Here is a 21,002-nt window from a genome sequence, read left to right as displayed (position 1 = left end):
CTGTGTCAGTTTCGAGCACGACTAATCAGGAACTCTATAATTTAGTTGTCTTCAAGTTTGTTGTATTGTACGGTGGTGAAGGGGCGGTGCAATGCAGTGGCGGTGTCCAACTGCACCATTTTGCTGCAATTCTATTTGTCTGCGCCTTGCTGCATTCACGCAAGTGCAGCTTGCACAAACTGTGCCAAAGTTTACTTTTTGGCGTGTGTAAGGTGAGCGTTTTTGACCTGACATATTCTGTTGTCACACTTGCACCCATGCACTTTTTGTGCTTACACAGCGAAAGTATCTGTGCCACTGTCAGTGTGTGTGACCACCATTATTGACGGTTTTGCATGCTACCTATAGCCTGGAAGCTTGGTGCTCTTGATGAGAAACTTACGATTGTATTGAGACAAGTTATTTTTTATTTTTATTTTTGACTTGGCACTGTGCATACCGAGTGCAGTACATGCTCACTGTTTGGCTAATGCTTTAGGCACTCGGCGTTGTAGACAAGGTCACCATGCAAATGAAGATTTGGTTGTGCTAATGCTCACTTGAAAATATTTTTTTGCCAACTCCACTGTGCAATGTTCGATATACTTATTTTAACGCTTAGAATGAATATCTTAACACTAAGTCCATGTATCCTGCGACTGTAAGTGCCACTGCCCCATTGGTCACTCCCGATGTACGCTGCGTTAAAGTGGAAGTTGTGCAGGTTGCTACTCGTTCATAATATTGAACAGTGCAAATGATGAAGGATGGTTGAAAAGAAAATGGGTCAGCCCCTGTCCCATTTTCTTTTCACTGTCCCTTGTCCTTTGCGATGTTCAATATCACCAATCACGGCCGAAATGCGGCATCCCATACAGCATCGTTAAGTCCCAAATGCAATGCCATCGTCATCAAAATCACCATCGTCAGCCCATTGCAGGGCCTCTCCCATGTTCCGCCAATCAACCCGGTCCTCTGCTTCCCCACAAACTTCTTACTGCCCAGCTAACTCTTTCGACTTCCCCCACGGGGCTTCTCTTGGAATGACCAGCGCTTATCTTGCCTTCGCACTACATGCCTTGCCCATTTCTTCTTCATTTCGAATAAGTTTGTTTCCCCTCTTCTTGTCCCTTAAGGTTAGACTCGTCATTTTTCTTCCCATGGCTCAGTACATTGTCCTCGATTTAAGCTGACTAACATGGCTGTTTCAGTGACATCAGTGCAAGTCCTTTTTGCATGCGCACTTCCATATGCTGTTTGAAGCATCGGGACAATGCTTTTTCAGAGGGGGCATTGCCACACGCACTTCTTTTTGTGTGAGGTCTATTTTTTTTCTTCAAGGTCTGATTGGCCATTGAATTAAAACTACAGTGAAATCCGATGACGCGATGTGCACGTATGTCACACAGTCTCTAGTACGCCCGCCTACCACACGAGGTCACGGCTTTTGGATCTGAGCACGCAGCGGGCATGTAAGCATGCCTCGGATAATAGAGTCTGCTGCCAACGGTGAGGTGCGTGCTGTAATTCGGTTTCTGCATGCTTGAAGGGTGCAGTGCTGCTTAAACTCATCAACAAATGAGTAACGTGTGCGGCACAGCTTTCATGAGTGACAGGAAGGTGCTGCAGTGGCATAGGGAACTGGAAGCAGGATGCGGACAGGGAAAGAAGCGAGTGTCAACCGACGAGCTTGTTAAGCGAGTGGATCTCGAGAAAATCGTTGGGTCTTTATGCTGAGGGATTCATTTGCTGAAATTTTGCAGTCGGCTCTGTATAACATAGTGAGTGAGAGGCTCCAGTACCGCAAACTCTGCTATAGGTGGGTTCCCAAGATGCCGACCGGCCATCACAAAATGCAGCAGCTGTGCGCCACCTTAACGTTTCTCCAGTGCTACCATGGTGAAGGAGATTTTTTTTTAGAGAATAGAGGCATCGATCTGCTTTGAAAAAGAAGAAATGAAAGCGCAATCCAAACAGTGTGAAGTATTCTGATTCCCTAAGAGTAGAGAAGTTCGAGTGAACCTTTCCAGCAAGAAATGTGTGGCTACCATGCTCTGGGACAGAAACGGTGTTCTCTGGGTGGCATTCAAGGAACCTGGCACGACCATCACTGCAGCCTCTTGGAACGTCTACGAAGGGCACTTGAGAGCACGCAAAGAGGAATCAGGCGTTGTCCTTCTTCGTGACGGTGCAGCTGCAACCAAGAAGCTCCTGTAGTGTTTTTGGTGTTCAATCGTCTACCATACAGCCCCGACTGAGCTCAATCTGATGAAATGCTGGCTCGAATGGTGAGCTGCAGACTGGCGTACAGAATTGTTTGAAAGCGCAGACTCGCTTGTACCCCTTCTACGAAAAGGGCATAAGAAAGTTGGTGCCATGCTACGACAAATGTCTCAATTGAAATAGTGACTATGTAGAGCAGTAGCTGGTTATGCATACTACCTAGTTTTCCAAATAAAGCATCTTTAATTTTCACTCTGGTTTTTATTTTGTGACCGATCAGGCCTTGAAGAAAACATAGCCCTCATATTTTCATGTGGCCGGCCTGTTACATGTGTAACCACTCGGTGCAGGCTGCGCCAAAATATCTGGGAACTGTACTGATTGTTTTACACTCTTACAAGATTACACTTGCGGCATGAGTAGTTGAGTTTATTCTGGCACTAACCAGCGATCAGGTTATAGACGACCGACAACTTTGTCGCTATCGTCATTGTATCGTGAGTGTTAGTTGAGCATCACTTAATTTTTAGGGCACAAGTCCGCCCAATAAAGAGTTTTGCCTTTACCATTCTGACTGCTGCTTTCTTCATTGTCACAACCAGACAATATCTCTTTTTTATTTATCTTGGCCTGAAATGGCAGGGGCACATTGTACTTTCAGAATACAGCTGTGGGAACAAATTAAATGCTTGAAATCATACATATTTGTAGGTGCCTTCTAAGAAGTGGGCTGTGCTGAAGCAAAGATGAATAATGTTTCAGTTCAAGTACCAGGATGTGTGCAAGCAGCTGCAGTACCTGGGCCAGAAGCTGCGCAAAGTTGAGGTTGCATTTCCTGCGGACCCTAAAGGCCTGCCGTGCCCGGTGCGGCCTGTGCTGCCTTCGGTGAGCATTGATTCCACGTTGAGGACAGCACATTCATGCACTGCACTTGATGTGCATAGAGCATTTTAAATAGTAGAGTATTACTGCCTACATTCATTATAGCTTACATAAAAAGTAATTGGGAAAATATCCTTTGGATGCCGATGCCACATTATCCGATGCTTTCTCCCCAAGTATTTTTTCCCTACTTGACATAATGCAGTGCAGAACATTGTAGCCATTGATCAGATCCGTTGGCTTGCATAACAAGTGAGTGGCAAGATCTAGACACTGTAGAAACCTTTTAATGTAGGTGACATTCTGTGTGATCTTTGTTACCCCACACCATATCTATAACAGTAGCCAGAGGAGCACTGGCCATCACTGCAGCCTTACATGAGCAAACTACTGCACTAGCTGTCACTAGTCAGACAGGTCTGAACTGGACAGCACGGACTCCCACTATTCGAAGGCTTCGTGGGTGACATGCTCCGAAGTATCAGTAATGTGTCGCTCGCAAGCATTTCACGGTATGTCTGAAACATCATACCTTCATGTAAAGAATAAAATTGTAACTTCATATAGGCACGGTACAATAATTGTAGCAGATATTGTTTTTCCAGCAACTCTACCTGATGTGGCCTAGTGACAAGTAAGTGATTAGATTAAGCGTTCATTGAAAAGGCACGGGCCACCGATCTTTACTCCTCTTTCAACGTCAACACGAAGGTGCCTGCTGAGAGAGCCGACCTTAGCGTTGTGGCGTTGGTGGGCACTGCAGGGCCCCCTGCCCAGACGGAAGTTCGAAACGAATGCGTTGATACATGTACAACATCCACGGGGAACTCCTTGGGAGGCATCTCAACACCTCTACAGTGACCATTGTTGTTGCAGATTTCGGTTTCTTGTGAAACACGCAATATGGCCCGTTGCAGGAAGGCGTAAGAGAGGTACCGGCACCATTTTTCGAAGGCGAGTTTACTCTGCCGTACAAATCTCCTGTTTTCAGCGACGGCTCTGAGCAAGTATGAAGCTTAGCAAATGCCGATAAGATATTTTATTTTGACATTAGAGTCAATTTTTCCATGCCCCACCTACCGACTTCACGCAGCAGTCTGGCTAGTTGTGATGACGTCAGGTACCAAAACTTCCAAGATAGCCGCTTGTGCGTCGCCAACAGAGCCATGGTGCAGAGCAGCCATGGAAACGTCACTACGTATATGTTGTGTGAGCACGTGACAAGAAGCTCGTAATGTGTTGCAACGTCCGGGCACAGTAGAAACTGAAACTAGCTTTTAAAAACATACTGTAATTACTTTTTCAGGGTGCACTCGCACTTAGCAATACCTTTTCTAGGCTCCTGAGGGCCTGGCCTTTCATTTGACGCAAAGAGACGACAACTAAAAATTTTCTTGTCAGTGCCCCTTTAACAGTGTCTCGTCTGAGGAAAACGTGCACTGTACATGCAAGGTCTGGATGTATGAAGATGCTGCCGTCAGAAGATCAAGGTAAGACGAGGGACAGTTGCCGAATGCAATCTTGCAGGCATTGAAGGTAGCGCATCGACCGAGAGGATATGGCCAAAGGACTGAACAAGGCTCCGGCAAGCCGCAGCAATGCACCACAGATAAGTTCTACCATTGAACAGCCAAAGTCGCAACGAAGCAGGGCGCGTAGACCTTTGGAAGGTAATCGAACCAGTGCTTTTAATCCAGGCTCGCCATTAGGGCAGCCTTGAGCTGGCGATGAAGCCGCTCAATTGTGCCATTGACACGGGGATGATATGCTGTGGGACGGCAGCGCTTGGTGCCAAGCAGGAAGTTGAGGGAAGTGAAGAGCATTCATTCGAATTACCGGGCACAATCAGTTGTGACAATGTTGGGGCAGCCGATTTGAGAAACCCGTGTTGACACGAAGGCTTCGGCGACTGTTTACACAGTGATGTCGAGAATGGGCACAGCTTGGGGCCAATGGGTGAAGCGGTCGATCTTCGTTGAGTTGTACTGCCAGTAGTGAGGTAGATGTTGTGGCCCAGTGAGACTGCTTGGGAGTCTTTGTGTGGTGGGTTACTTTGGTCGTCTGGAAAGCAAGGCACGAGCGGGTCCACTGGCGAACAACAGTGTTAATGCTCGGCCAGACGTACCGCTGAGTAAGGAGGCTTTGAGTGGCTCGGATGCTGGGGTGGCAGATGTCGTGAAACGATTACTACACGACAAAAGGCAGCCAGAATGAAGGGTTGACGAAATGCTGCACCACAGCGAGCCCAGCACAAACAGGTGAAAAACGGAGGGAGCGAGGGTGGGTGACAGAACGCTTGCAGCTCGGCACATTGCGTCCGCGCCCGAGCCAGATGTTCCCAATCCATAGCACAGCATGTGCTGGGGGTGTTGACGCGTGAAACCGTGTCAGCTGTGTCATTGTCGGTGCCTTTGATGTGCCAAATATCCTTTGTGCATTCCAATATGTACGCCAGCTGTCAATGTTTACGTACTGTGGACCTACACCAGAGGTGTGTGGTCAGTCAGAACATTATATGGCTGGCCCTCCGAGAAGTGCTGGGTGGTGGAGTAGATGGTGAGCTATTCACGGCCAAAAACACTGTAGTGAGTCTTGGTTTCCTAGAGAGAAACCCAGTGTCACAGGCGCCTGGAACGGAAGTGCGCGTGCTGCGCTTGCCCCTTGAGCACACATTGCCCATCTTTATTTTTTAACGAAGCACCTGTAGATTGCATATTTCGGGGGTGGCATGGTGCGCAAAAAACCTGACACCGGCGAGCACGCAGAGATGCAGCCCTCAAAGGTGCACTGGCCTCGTGTGTATTTGTATGCACTGTTTTCAAATAATTGACGCTCTCCCCCCTATCGTCGGCTTGTCGGCGATCAGTCGCTCCTGATGGGGCAAGGTGATCTTTTATCGAGGCCACTTGTCGTTTCATGTTGCCTGTAGCAACAGAAGTGTTGTGCTGCACGTGGATGAAAGTAAAATTCTCGGCGTAGAGGAAGGAAACAGTTTATTATAATAAATGTTGGGGTTTTACGTTCCAAAACCCCGATATGATTATGCAAGACATCGTAAAGGAGGGCTTCGGAAATTTTGACCACATGGGGTTCTTTAACGTGCACCTAAATCTATGTACACAAGCCTCTAGCATTTCACCTCCATCGAAATGCGGCTGCCACGGCCGGGATCCGATACTGCGACCTTTGGGTCAGCAGTCGAACACCACAGCCACTAGGCCATCGTGGCAGGTCGGGACGGAGCATTGTGCAGTGCGATACAATGAAAGAAAGGAAAGTAGTACGTCAGGGCCCATAGGCCGGCACATTCACTCACGAGTCAACACACACAGATTGGGCCGTGAGTCTGAGTGAATCCTGGTGAGTAATATTTTGCAGAGTTTGAGTCTGAGTGAGTCCGGTTGAGAAAAATGTTAGTGAGTAGAGTTCGAGTGGGTCTGGTTGAGGGAAATTTTGGCGAGTCTGAGTCCAAGTGAGCTTTGAGCGCAGAATAAACTTCTTGAGTGAGTCTGAGTAAGCTCCACTTTTTTTGCTGACCTATGCATCAGGAATGCAGAAGCAAAGCTTTGCTTGCCCCCATTTTTCAGATAGGGCTTCTGAACTCCGTTCCATTGTCTTGCTGCTTTAGCCCCGAGATATCCTTCCCAACTCATGAAACACCGACGGCTTGGGTCACTGAAAGTCGGGTTTTTGCAGCAGTTTGATCACAAATGGGTTCAGTGTAGGTGCCCCCTGAGCTGTGGGTACCGTAGACAAAGCCACATGCAGCAAAGTGTCGTGTTTGAGGCACTGTGTTGCTGGTGTTTGCCGACTTTTACTTGCATGGTGCATTTCTTCGTGGCATTGTCAAGTATTTCGTAGCTGCCATCATGTTGTGGTCGAGTGACGAGTATGTGACGAGACTGTGAAGACGTGCTCGTTAACTGACACCTGGTTACCTAAACAACCCTTGCATGGCTACGTGTCAGCTTGGCAGGCGTTTTCTAAATCCTCTGGAATTTTGAGCAATGTTTTCTCTAATCACATGGTGACACGTGTAGCACCATCTTGTTGAAGTGGCATACATTACACTGCCAGTCTGGAAATTCTCGTGCACATTTATTGTTGTTTGTAAATGAAATGTCATTTACTAGTTCTAGAAGTTGATGCAGTTCAATTGGCACGGCATTGATAGTTGACATGTTGGCTTCCACTTTCATCCCTTGCCTTGTTTACATTACTGGTCGGCCATTTGGTGCACCTGAGGTCTTGGTAGTGCGTAACCAGTGCCTGCTGTCCTTACAGCCTATCATCGAAGGCTACCGCAACAAGGATGAATTCTCAATCCGCCAGGGGCCCAATGGTGAGCCCAAGACAGTGGGCTTCCTTGTTGGCAGTCCTGCTGGTGAGTTTGTCTTCCGCATGTCCTTCTAGGCAGGTTTCTTTACACTTATTTGCAATGCTTTGTCAGCGTGTTTAATTTGCTCAAAATTGGTGTTTCAAGTTCTAGGAGGTTCACTGTAGGCATAAGAATCTTAGGTTCTGTAAATTTGCTGTCCCCTACTTGCACTGCACTTGAGCTGTAAAAGTCAAGAGGTTTTTGACAGGACATAATACTATTGCCTGGCATATGTAGTGCTGTTCTAAAAAAGAAAAAAAAGCTTGGACTATAAATGGCTGAGTATTGTAGCAAAACAGCCATTTGGCCTATCTTAATGCATAAAATGGGGTGCTCTAACGAACGGGGACAAAGGCCATCGTTTCTTTATTCCTTTGTTAGTGCATCCCATTTTTTGCACTGGGATGCCCAAGTGTGCTTGCCACGAAGAGAGTTTGAGTACTTGAGCAATTTTTTGTCGGAGCAATGATTCACATCAAGCAGGCAGAATGATGCCAAGTCGCTAGCCATATTCTGACTAAAATGTACATCAGTTATGTTTATGTAGCTGAAGCAGAATTTGGAATGTTGAGCGCACCTTCTTTACCTCTTCTGTGGTCATTTTGTGGCCCCAATTGCTTGCGGGTCTATGCCTTTGTGCATATTCATTGCTGCTTAACGTCTCCACTACAGCATGCCTCATAATCATATCGTGGTTTTGGCATGTGAAACCCTAGATGCTATATTTATTGCTGCTAAACATGATGATTTTAGGCTTGTGCCACACTGCTCACTCGACTTGCAAAAGCTACTTTGCGTTTATTTTCTTTACCATAAGTGATTTTTGGAAAGTGTGCATTCATCTCAGTCACCTTCTAAGTTTGAAGCAGCGCACGGAGATGAGGAAGACACGAAAAGACAGTACAGCTGCTGCACTCGCAACTAGTTCATCTTGGAGAAACGTGGTTAACACCACCGGGATCACAGGAAATCACAGGGACCAGCTGAGCAGAGAAGTAATCGAGGCTTTCGACATCACTAAACGAAAATATAATTGTATCAGTCAAGCACCTTAGCGATTATGAAGTGTCTTTTTTGGCAGATCACAGAAAGCTGCTATAACCTGCGTCAGTGAAAGTCATTGTCACGTGTGGTACGCTGGTGTGTATGTATATTAACCATCAATACAGTGGCTAACCGGGTTGTTTAAGTATGTACACATAGTTATATGTACATGGTTGGCTGTACGTACATATAGTGTGGTTCTTTGATGTCCCGTTTGTGCGCTGTTTTGGAATAACTATATTAACCATGTTTTTTTCAATCTAAACTAGTTGCAAGTGCTGCGGTTGACCAGTCGTTTCGTGTCTTCCTTGTCTCCGAGCACTGCTTCACACATAAAAATGAACTCTCACCACCTATCAACTTTACTGAGGATCTCAGTCATACTTTGATGCTCATTCATTTCATCCCTACTCATAATACAAAGCAGTTGCAAGTGAGCATCTTTCCTGTCTTGTGTACTTTCTTCAGAGCCACTTCTGCTCTCCCCCTCACAAGATGTTGAACCAACTAGCCCAACAACACAGTTGTTTTATTAATTTTTATTTATTTTATTTATTTATTTATAGGATACTGCAGGCCCACTGAGCGGCCCAAGCAGGAGTGCTTACAATATTACATTCAACTGAACATTATACATTGTACACAGTTAGATCCGTGCAACAACAACAAAAAAAGCCAAACAAATCGCCATGCATTGCAATACACACAACAAAGGTAGAATGTATATACACACATACAGTAATCATAAAATATAGTAGGTAAGGTGACATACAGTAAATACAGCAGGTATGGTTACATCAAAACAAAACGGCATACGTCTATTTAATCATTTGCTCTATTAGTTTAGCACTATGTAACCATGTCAATGGAAGGGCATTCCACTCGTTTATCGTACGAGGGAAAAATGAAAATTTAAACGCATTGGTTCTGGTGCTGTAGGGCGTAAGACACTCGGCATGACGATGCCTCGTTTCTCGGGTTAAGAGGGGTGATATGTATTCATCTGGATTTAAAGATATTTTTCTGTTTTTTTAGCTGAAAAAGAAACTTCAGTCTCTGTATCTTACGCCGTAGCTGCAATGTTTGGATACCATGTTCACAAAATAAAAGTGTTGGAGAGTCAGTTTTCCGATACTTTGAATAAATAAACCGTATAGCTTTTCGTTGAATCCTTTCGAGAGCATCGATGTTTTGTTTAGTCAGTGGGTCCCAAACAATAGCGGCGTATTCAAGCTTCGGTCGAATAAGTGATAAGTATGCTAATTGTTTTGCCTCAGCTGGTGCTTGTTTTAACTTATGTCTGAGTAAGCAGAGTTTTCAGAAGGAGGACGCACATATGTTTGATATGTGTGAATTCCATTTTAGCGTGTTTGTTATAGTGACACCGAGATATTTGTAGTTTGTAACTTCAACAAGCGGGATTGATGCAAGCGAGTACGGAAAGGACAGACAATAACTCTTTCTGGTTATTTTCATGAAAACAGTTTTCTGGGCATTGAGAACCATGTCCCATTGTTCGCACCATTTATGAATTTTCTGTAAATTATAATTAAGGAGTACTTGATCCTCAGAACATTTCACCTCATTAAACAGCACGCAATCATCAGCAAAAAGTCTGATACAAACCGGCTCACTAATTACATCAACGATATCATTTATGTACATAGAAAACAACAATGGCCCAAGGATAACAGCATATTCATGCATGTTCATGCAAATCAGAGGTACTGTTGCTTCCGAAGGGTAATTCTGAATTCATACAAATAAATGAGCCCAGTGGTGAAAACAACGGTGGCCTTCTCGGTGTAATAGAGAATGATCGGCTCCAGATACAGCTGGAAATCTCTGTATAGGCTTCCCAAGCAACGCTTAGCGGCGCTGCTGCTCTTGACAGGCAGCGCCATCCCTGGCAGAAAAAGAGAAACTGGGGTGTAAGCAGCGCGCGTTTTTCCTTCTCTCCACCGCGTTGCTGCTCGCTTCTGTGCACGTGCAGAGCTCTCGCGGTGCACTTGCGGCGCCTCACAATAGGCCTCCAACGCTCAAGTTTGCGCAGCGCCGTCCACCGCCCCAGCGGAGAGAGAGGAAACTTCCGGTAGCTCGGACGGGTCGCTCTTGCTTGGTTTTCCCATTGCTCGCGCGGAGAACGTGCTCCCCGGGGCTTTTATCTCGCATTTTTCACGCTATGGGTGCCGTTCCTTCGTCGTACTCGAAAGCAGGCATGCAGTCCTGCTGCATTGTGAACTGTCACAAAAGTTTAAAAATGACGAAGAGCCGAAAACTTCCTGTCATGTTCTACAGTTTCCAATGCAAGCAGTGCGAGGAGCAGAGGCGTCAAGAGTGGATTATGGCATGCGATGCTTTCGCGGTCTTGTCACCTTGGAGCAATTTTTGTCATACACAGTATTACGAACTATTATCGGGGAGAAACGCGATGATCGTGCTCATTTGAAATGGATGTGCGTTTGTGAACCGAAGTTCCAACAAATAGGCAGCCGCTGTACGTTTTGAGATTGCGCGCTGGCTTTCCGAGTCAACCATTTGTAATGTGACAGCAGCGGAGCATGTGGGCTTATTACACCACAGTTTAAATAACGTACCGTGAGTACTAAGTTTTTAATTCAGCTGATTGCGGTACATTTCCCGTCGCGGCTCCCCGTAAACAGAATTAAGCTGCGTGTTTGCACTGAGCGTTTATATTGGCCTTGCATGCGACACGCCGTGATTGCTTAGCAGGCTGAAGTATTGCGCTGCTAAGATCGTGGTCATGGGTTCGATTCACGCATACGGCAGCTGCATTTCGATGGGAGCGAAATGCAGTAACAACGACGTACTTAGATTTACGTACACGTTAAATAACCCCAGGTGGCCGAAATTAATCCGAAGTCCCCCACCACGGCGTGCCTCGTAATAATGTCATGCGTTCGGCACGTAATATAAAGCCTTGCATGCGCGTGAGCCGTGGGCAATATACAGTTGCCGCTTTGGAAACGAGCTGAAAAAAGAACCAAGGCGGCAATTAAAATTTTCGATGGCTTCGCGAATTCAGATGCGCTTTTCATCGGGCACAAATCTCGGCATAATCATCAACATGCGCGATCCCAGTGGGTATATTGTATAGTATCAGGGGCGTAGCCAGAAATTTTTTTTCGGGGGGAGGGGGGGGGGGGTCCAACCATACTTTATGTATGTTCGTGTGTGCGTTTGTATGTGTGCGTGTACATATACACAAGCAAAATTGAAAATTTTCGGGGAGAGTTTGAACCCCCCAATCCCCCCCCCCCCCTCCTTGGCTACGCCCCTGTATAGTATGATGCTGACCAAGCGAACTGTCGAAACAACCAAAGCGACATTCAAATAAGCGAACACGATGCGTGATCAGGCGTCGATATTATTCAAAATGAAACACGCCTCCGCAAGAAACATGCATGGTCGAAGTGGGCATGATTTTTTTTTTTTGCACGTTTCATTATGCTGTCAAAGGGAGCTCTAAATAAAACCAAGGTGACATTAAACTTGCGATACGACGTTGTTATCATTCGATGCAAACGTCGGCAAAAGTGAAACTCCCACGAAACTGAACACTGTGCATTGCGATGCAGCCAGTGACTCAACAGGGCAGATGTAAATTTACACTCTTCACACTGAGGTCATAAAAAATTTAAAGCCGCGCGACAAACTTGGCATCCAAGCAATCGAAAACCCGAAAGCGTGGTGGATGTTTGCTGACAGCTCCGAGTAGAAACGACTGCCGCAACGAATGTGTGTTTTACCGGTAACATAATCACAGAACTCGCGCAGTCACCTCCCTATTCATGTCAAAGAAATGTGCCCGTTCAGCATCGGCACGCGCATAGCGCTCGCACAAACAGCATCATTTTTGACGACCTGCTCGGTCCCGAAAAGGTGGTCGATCAACCGTCCTCCTCTGGCGAGATTCCCACCGTGAAAACGTTTTTTCCATCTCTGGGATCTTTCTAAACCTTCAGAGCAAGCGACACGTGAAGCTGCACGTGCACGGCGAGCAGAAAACAGCGCGTGCAGGGTGCGTGAACATGCTGAGACAGCGCTGTCAAAAGGCAGGCGCGGGGAGAAGAGCGACCGGTTTTTGCAAGAAAGGCGGCGAAACGCGTGCGACGCAGCGCCCCCTGGCCGAGCTTGGGAGGCCTATGTACCGCTTGCAGTGCGGCTTCAAATGGATTTTCAAGCTTGACTGGCACTTCCGAAAAGCGAACTTGATAAAATGAGAAAGGCTCGTCAATCACGTTAACGGTGAAGAGCAGACGATCGACGACAACGACGCCCGACTCAAAGCAAAATGCATTTCCCAAGTCGCGGTTACACCGTGTAGGACGTATACCTCGAGGTAAGTCTCATTCTGTCATGTTAAAGGTGAATAATGGTCCACATGCACTCCGAAATGAAGCCGTACACACGCTATCGGTGTTCTGCGGCGTGGACTACGAATCATATGATTGTTGTTTTGATATGGCATGCTTATAGTAGCAGCCGTGTACTTTCGTGAACAAACGTTTGCGGCGCGCGAAAAACAGATTATACGGCCATGGCACTGCTTCCTGAGAAGGTTAGAGTCAAGTCCTCCGTGCCGCTGGAGAATCACCCGCCGATTAAGACGCGAGGCAGCTAGCTGAGCTTTAACCACTGTGAAGCAAGATGAACTGCTCGCCTCGTTTTTTCGGCTCTCGCGTCATGCTTGCAGTCTCTTTTTATGATATCGACTTGACAGGCGTATAAAACCTGTTGCGTGAACGCGGCTAGAAAATCGCACAAAGTCAGAAGTCACACGTTCCGGCGTGATAAAGCAGCCTTCCCGACGCGTGAAATGCAGGCGCCGAACTTCTGACAATGTGCCGAGTTCAGTTGAATTCAACCAACCGCGCAACGCTAACGGTATAACGCAAATGTGAACGTTCAACAACGACGGGTAGGTCTCACGAGCACGGGGAATCAAAACACAAAGTTGCTTCACCTACAACCGTAACTGGACTTTAACAATGCAAGAAGACAGCGAGTAATCATTACTGTAGTCGCTGCGTGCATGCGCCGCGTTACTTACCGATTCAGGTAGTCGGAACGAACGAAAGCGATGAACTCAGACAGCCAAAATAGAAGGCGAGACAGCGCTGTCAGCTATCCACGCTTGCCGCCTTTATTTCTCGTGCGACACGCCCGGGAACCGATACAGTTTAACACGTGAATCGTGTGCTTTGGTGTTGTCTGCACTGTTGTGGCTGGCCACTAAACCGCAATACTTCGGACCACGCTTGCGCTTCCGCGGGGTCGCTTCTGCCATCGCGGAAATGTGCAGCTTCGCACAGCAAGCCTCTCGGTTCAACGTACCCAGCTGACGGTCCCCCAGTTACCCGCACCAAGAGAAGAACGCGTGCGCACGTGTGCTACCGCTACAGTGAAAGGGGCTGAGTCGGCCGCGCTAAGGTTCAGAGCTTTCCGAGAGAGCTGCAGCGCGGCTGGCGCGGTGCTGGCGCGTCGCAAACTTGAGCTTGGGTTCCCTATACTAGAAGGCAAAAAAGGAAGGCAAATCGAGGTCATTATAAGACTGTTGGATTATCGTGAAAAGGTGTTGATGTTGAAAGCATGTTCCAAATGATAAGGTTTTGCGATTTCAGTCACTGCACAGCGAGCCAGGAAGGGAAACTGGCAAGCGGCTTCTTCTCACACGGTGCCATCTCAAGGAGGGTGGCACATATCAACGTTGTATTTTCGGCTAAGAATAAGCTGGGTAGATTATGCGCCACTTTTGAAAGGAAGGTGGACAGGACTGCGCAGAAATTCCATGAATGTAAGGTCAAGCACAGGGACAGCCCATCAGAGTATGGCAAGGGCATCAGGTGCCTTTCACATGCGGTGTATAGGGCAGACTGTCTGAATGTGCGCCTGCAAGATCACCGTCTATCCTTGAAAGGTCAGCCTTCATCAAATTTGTCCCTGCACTGCCGTGAGTGTCTGTGTACCTGTCTGATGCCAAGGTGCTCGCACGTTGTAGGGATCAGATAGCACATGAGGTCGTTGAAGCTTTCTTAATTTCGAAAGCTAAAGATAACTGTGTGGCTCAGCCTTCTCTTGTGTTAAACAAGGCAGAGATAAGGTGCCTGGGTGCATACATCTGAGGTTTTTGGTTCTGTTGGTGGTGAACATGTGTCTTAAATGCGAAGCATTGCTTGGTGAACCCGAGGCACTTTGAGCATTTCTATCTACATATCTATCTGTCTGTCTATCTCTCTAGCCGCCTATGTCTGGGTGCTTTCGTGATCGCCTCCTTTGCTTAGTGTAGACCAAAATTGGCATGGGAGGGTAAGAGTGCTTGACGAATATGACATTCTGATAGTGACATGAATAACGTGAAAATCCTGTTGCGAACGTTGTCAAACCCATTCCTCCAGACACGTGTGGCACATACCCGTATACCACAGGCTGTGGTGTGCAGGTATGTGCCACAGGTGATTGACAGTTTATATCTACGCAGGAGCGGCGAGAACAGACATTGGTAATTTAAATGCGAGAGCGCTAAGAGAAACTGACATCGGCAGCGTTGACCAGATGAATGGAAAGAATAAAAATTAGGATCCCTGCAGGAATCGAACCCAAGCATTCAGCATGGCAGTCAGGTATTCTATCACAGAGCCATGCCACATCTTGAAGCTGCTTTGGAAAAAGACCCCATGCAGGCATAATGTCGGTACAACGTCAATTGTGGTTGCAGTAGTGGCTATCTAATTTTATAACAAAGCAATAAACATTACCTATCCTATGATACAGGCATCATGTCAGCTTAATGTCTGTGGTTCCAATGCTAGCTCCTCTTTTACAGCAGTCTAATAAACATTACATTTGTATTCCTATGATTCAGCAAGCTATATTCAAGCGCTGCTCGACCCCAAAGGAATACGCTAACGAAAGTTATGTATGATATTCACATCATCGCACCAAAGTATGCACTTTGTTTCGCAAATACTGATGTATGTGTTCTAGCATGAGTGCTGATGTTGCGTCAGACCATAAGTTACCCTTTAAACGCCAGTGTAGTTGGTGTGCCTGGTAAGCCGGCGATGTGCACACAACTACCATACTTAGAAAAACACATCAATCCACCACATAACGCTTGGCTCAAAGCCAAAAAATGCAGCACAGACAAATTACTCGCAGACTGCTTCACATGAAACCGATTCTCACAAGGCGTGGGATCTGCCGAATTTTTCGCTTCCTACATATTTTCGTTTTTTCCAATAAAAATTCACTTGTTAGTATGGACTTGTCCTGTAGCTTTCTTTGCATTGGCCCACGTTTTTTCGCACTATTTTTATTCGTCATGAATTACCAACTCGCCCAACAGTCTATTCTTCTAAGTTATTTTCTAATAGTGGGCAACTGTTGTATCAACCAATTGTTGCCATTATATGACGTGCCTCGATTATATGCAAATTTTACGTAACTCCAGGATGGTCCTGTAAGGAAATAAATAGAAGTGTGGGGCCTGCGAATACAGTGTTTTGGTCCATGTGTATGCAGCCAAGTAAGGTTGAATGCTCAGAGTTGTAGCACATATAGCCCCCAGAGCAAGCCAGCAAAGCAAAAGCTGAATGTTAAGCATAGTGTCTCTATTGCCACGCGCGCTTCTTTCTATTTTCATGTAATCCACCCATTACACGTGTAACCACTGCCTTGTGCTTGCCATGCCAGCATGTCAAATATTCCCAGTTAGATCGTTCTGATGAGCTGGAGCACGCAACGCGAAGAGTACAGTTTATTTTGGAACTAACGCAGCCACCACCAATAAGGCTGGAATCTCCGATGCCACATGTATAAATGCCGATGCGCCTTGCCCCTGCTCAGATTATTCGATGGCCAGCGACTGTTCTCACCGCTATCGGCGTGCAGCGTGGATTGCTTATACGGTGACTTTTCATTTTCCGGGGACAAGTTCACCCAATAAAGAGCTGTGTATTTCCCAGTGTTGCTGCAGCCTTCTTCACCGTTGCAAGCACGTGACAATATTTCTTTTTGCGAGAATGAACAGCAAGGTTGTTCTTATTCGACCCTTTGTCGTTGTCGTTACACAGCTCGGCGAAAGGGATGTGCCGACGAGGAGACAAACAATGCGAGGCAGTGCTGGGAGGAGATGTGCAGTGGAGTTGAGGCGACAGGCTACGAGCGTAAGACCGGGGGTTAATTTGCAACGCGCCCTTTCCGAAGGCGGGCAAGACTTCTCATACACTGGAGGAAGAAGCCACTCGTTGAAAGCGTCAGCAGGAGTTGGCACGAGAGCACTTTGCTGTTTCGACAGCTTTCACTGCGTGGAACAGGCTTTACTTTTTCATGCACCTTTAATTTCGGGACATCTTGTAATCACAAAAATTCACTTCAATTGAGCACCCATGAAAGTGCTTTAAGACGGCTTCCGGTGATGCCATTAAGAAAAAGGTGCCTACGTATGTTTTGTGCAGATCTGGACCACGTAGTGTGTGTGAGCCCTGAGCACATCACAGTGTGCAAGGATAGCCACAAGCGAGTAGCCAAGGTGAGTGTCGGGCTGCCAGCATGTCTTTGCAAAAACCACAACAGAGTTGACGCAGCAAATGGAATGAAACATTAGGGCAAGCAAACACATTTTGGTCACATCTTTAGAATCTGACTGCCTAAAGTTTGATATCAAATGAGGCTTTTGGCTCGTCCTGTGCCTTGTGCATTATGAAATAGCGTAGCCCACTTGTCTTTGTGGCGTAGAGTTTGCAGATCCTGATCTTTGAATTTTAAGGATTACCTTCACTAGCGATCGGAACCTTGCAAGGGTGTAGCGAGAGTGGGGCTGTGGGGTGTTGACCTTCGCTCCCCCCCATCCAATTTTTTTTTAAATTTGTGTATACACATGCGTGAAGCTCGTGTTAAGGCAACGTTCAGCTGAACATCAGCTAGTCCCAACACCGTCATCGCTCTCTGTTGGAACCTTTATTAATGCAGTCCAAGTCTGCCAGACATGTATGCCAGGTGGCTGTGCTCTCTGCTACGTATCTTGTTTCGCATTGATGTGAACAAGAGACATTATAAAACTGTTCAAACTCTGTTTGGTGTCAAGAAGAAAAAGGGTTGTACCCGTGCCACGTGGGCAAATCAAATGGCATTTGCCTTAATGCCATTCATCACCTAATGCCGTTGCTAGAACTCATTCGACTGAGAAATGTGTATTCTAGACGCCACAGCTTGCTCAGTGCAGTGCACATAAAGCATTTAAAATAGCATCTATTGTGCCAGAAATATTTTAACATGACTTTTAAGACATGGCATGTTATTTCTCAATTGCACTATAGCAAATTCACTTCAGGGTTGCAACGGCTTCAACATGACATGCGCCATGTCGGATTCTAGGCTTCGGATTCGACATGCAATGGCCGAAGTTGCTGTGGTCGATTACAATATTGCAAAACACAGGAACAAACTCAAGCTGATAGCACCGTAATATGCTTACTTTTACATTTCACTATTCCTGAACGCAGATTAGAGTTGTTGAAATGTGCATTCATATTTTAGTATTACCCTAAAATTGCTCATTTCAAAAGTCACTGTTATCGACATCGTCAAGTCAAATGCCATGAAGCTTGGATGTGTGGCAGCTCGGCCAAAAAAAATGTCATCTGGGAACATAATTCGAAATAAACAGCGCAAAAAGCAGACGGCGATGGAAAGGAGACACACAAGTCGCCGTCCGTTTTTTGCGCTGTTTATTTCAAGTATACACAACTAACTAGCCCAGTCAGCTACATTGTTAAGGAACATAATGCCCAAACTACTGAATGTCATTTCTTGTGCCTGCGTGGCACGGTTATTACTTATCGTTAGCTATGCGCAGGGGTGGTCAAAAGTTCCCAGGCCGCAACGCCCGGCTGAGAAGCAGCAGCTTGCTGCTATCGGGGCCGGGCGTTTATCGTGTGTGTAGGGGAAGGGGGGGTACATCCCTCTCCCTTTCTTGCTCTCCTCGATAAGAAAGCGAGGTGTAAACTTGGTGCGTCATGTTCGCTCACCCTTCGAATTTTACTGCTATTAATTGCTCCAACTAGCCCCAACACAAGCTCTTCCGAATACATTTCAGGCTCCGACCATGTTCAGTCGAAGACGATGGCATACACAAACAGTTATTTGTACCGCATACGGTGCACCCACTAGTCCCTGCTGCGATAACTGTGGCAGCATAGAGACAGTGAATGCTCCGCGTACAAAGATGAGAGACGATTGTTTGAGTGACAAATGGACATGATTTGCCACGATCAGTTGACGTTGCACAGCACATTAGGCCCGGTGCCCGGCCCTTCAAAACAGCGACGGGGCTTACAGTCACTGTTTAATTATCTGTCAAAAGTTGGCCTAGTCGTAAAGCTCTAATGATTGACTATTTCACATAGCAATGCCTTAACTAGCCTAACACCCTCGTTGTAAATATTCCTATCAGGTTCACTTGCGCATTTCATATTTTTTTATATTCTTTCTTTTTTATTATTATTTTCTTCCCTCTCTTCTCTAGTCTGTCAATCCCACTCTCCACCCCTACACAGAGTAGCATGCCAGTGGTATACCGACGCCAGCAGAAATCTCTGTTTTTCTAATAAACCGTCTCCCTCTCTCCGACCATGTTCGATTGCAGCGAATTGACGTGCACGGACGGCTAAGAAAGCCACCACAGTGCCAATAGAACGTTAAATGCAATTGCTCTCCAGAAAGTCGAAAACCACAGTAATGTATGCTATGTCTAGCAAATGTGGCCACAAGCATGATGCATCAGTTTCTGGAACACTGCCGCCCCACTACACGCTGCACAGTAGTAAAATTTTGAAGAGCGAACCGTGAGGGAATGTGACGCACCATGTTTATACCTTGCTTTCTTATCGAGGAGAGCAAGAAAGGGAGAGGGATGTACCCAACCCCCCCCTCCCCTCCACGCACATGCTCGATGCCAGCGTGCGCCAAGGCACGATTGCAATAACGGCGCCCCGACAGCGGTGAGCCGCTGCTCCTTGACCGGGCGTTGCGGTCTGGGAACTTTTGACCACCCCTGCACATAGCCTCCTCGGTATTTGCCAACTGTGGCATTCTTTTTTTAAACACAATGTAGTAGTGACATGTATACAGCTTTACTATTATTACTTATGGAAGTACATTCCCTAGAATAAAATTTATGGTCTTTCATCCACAACTTTGCTATGGTGCCCACAGAAAACAAATATATGTTATTGCTACGTGACGAATTTAAAATGAACTTAGGGCTTTGAACTTGACAGTAATGTGTTCTTTCTTAATGTTCTGTGCTTCTCTTTGTAGTATTGATTTACATGCAGCGTGTGCAGTCTCTGACCAATAATTCAAGCTGCCCGGGGACTTGTCGGTCAGACAAACGTGGAGCTCAAAATATCAAATTTGCCAGAAAATGAGTGACTTCAATTCGGAAGTGACCAATAAAGGGGGAACATATTTTCAGGTGATCACTCTTGGCAGGCATTATATCTGTGCGGCAAGGCCTCACAAGGACAAGTTTGTATGGCAGTAAAAAAAATAATTTTACAGCTACCTTGACACTCGTAGGATTTCACATGACTAGTGTCACGGGCATTGGCATCCACTAGTGACGGCGTTAATCAATTGATTAGCCAATTAACGCTAGTACCTGCAGCACCACCAACTGAATAATCAAGAAGAAACACATGCAGCAGAAACATATACGGGGTGTGTCCAGACAAGAACAAACACAGTGTCTCAGTCACCCTTCCTGATTTTGATGAAATTTACTCCAGGCACAGGTTTTAGACCCGGAACAATGCTTTTGGAGTTAGTTTTGCAAAAAAAGGTTTTGTTTGCCTAAAAAAGATATAGAAATTTTGGTTGCAAAAACCACTTCCCCTTCAATTTCGCAATTTAGCCACTGGTGGCTCAATTGTGAAATTTCCAAGTCACTGGTGGCCATAGGTCGGCAAGCTCGCTCATGAGCCGACTCACTCAGACTCAGATCGAGCCACGAGTCTGAGTCTGAGTGATTCCAAGCGAGTAATATTTTGGTGAGCTCGAGTCCGAGTGAGTCCGGCTGAAGAAAACTTTAGTCTAGAGTCTTGAGTCCGGTTGAGGTAAACTTTGGTGAGTCGGAGTCTGAGCGAGACGGAAGGGCAGAGTTTATTTCGTGAGTCTGAGTGAGCTGCACATTTTTTGCTGACCTATGCTGGTGGTTTCAGCACACAGTGAAGCCATCGGGAGAGAGGCTGTTTCTTTTTTTACATTCTCCAGGGGCTGGCAATGACCTTGGGGATGGGCCTATGGACACGTATTGCTGCCCTCGTGTGTGCATTGAAGCTCGCGTGAAACAGCTTGGATAAGTCGCATCATCATATAGCACATGAGTGCACACTCGCATGAAAATGTCCTCTATGCCTGCCTGACAGTATTTTTCTGGGCCTAAGCATTGTTTGGAGCTAGAAGCACTTAT

At 46.4% G+C, this 21,002-nt stretch overlaps 1 protein-coding gene across 2 annotated transcripts in view; it reads left to right on the top strand.

Moving 5' to 3' along the window:
• LOC119386464 (tRNA (uracil-5-)-methyltransferase homolog B) overlaps positions 1–21,002 on the top strand; it is a 100,383-nt gene that overhangs the window by 16,721 nt on the left and 62,660 nt on the right. For both annotated transcript variants that reach the window (XM_049413145.1, XM_049413144.1), the window contains exons 4-6: positions 2,965–3,087; positions 7,369–7,468; positions 16,987–17,060. In XM_049413145.1, the coding sequence (XP_049269102.1) occupies positions 2,965–3,087; positions 7,369–7,468; positions 16,987–17,060 (297 nt within the window). The remainder of the gene's footprint in view (positions 1–2,964; positions 3,088–7,368; positions 7,469–16,986; positions 17,061–21,002) is intronic.

This window comes from Rhipicephalus sanguineus, chromosome 3, assembly GCF_013339695.2.
Source record: "Rhipicephalus sanguineus isolate Rsan-2018 chromosome 3, BIME_Rsan_1.4, whole genome shotgun sequence".
Classification (NCBI taxonomy): Eukaryota; Metazoa; Arthropoda; class Arachnida; order Ixodida; family Ixodidae; genus Rhipicephalus; species Rhipicephalus sanguineus.
This window is presented reverse-complemented; position numbering and strand designations above follow the sequence as displayed.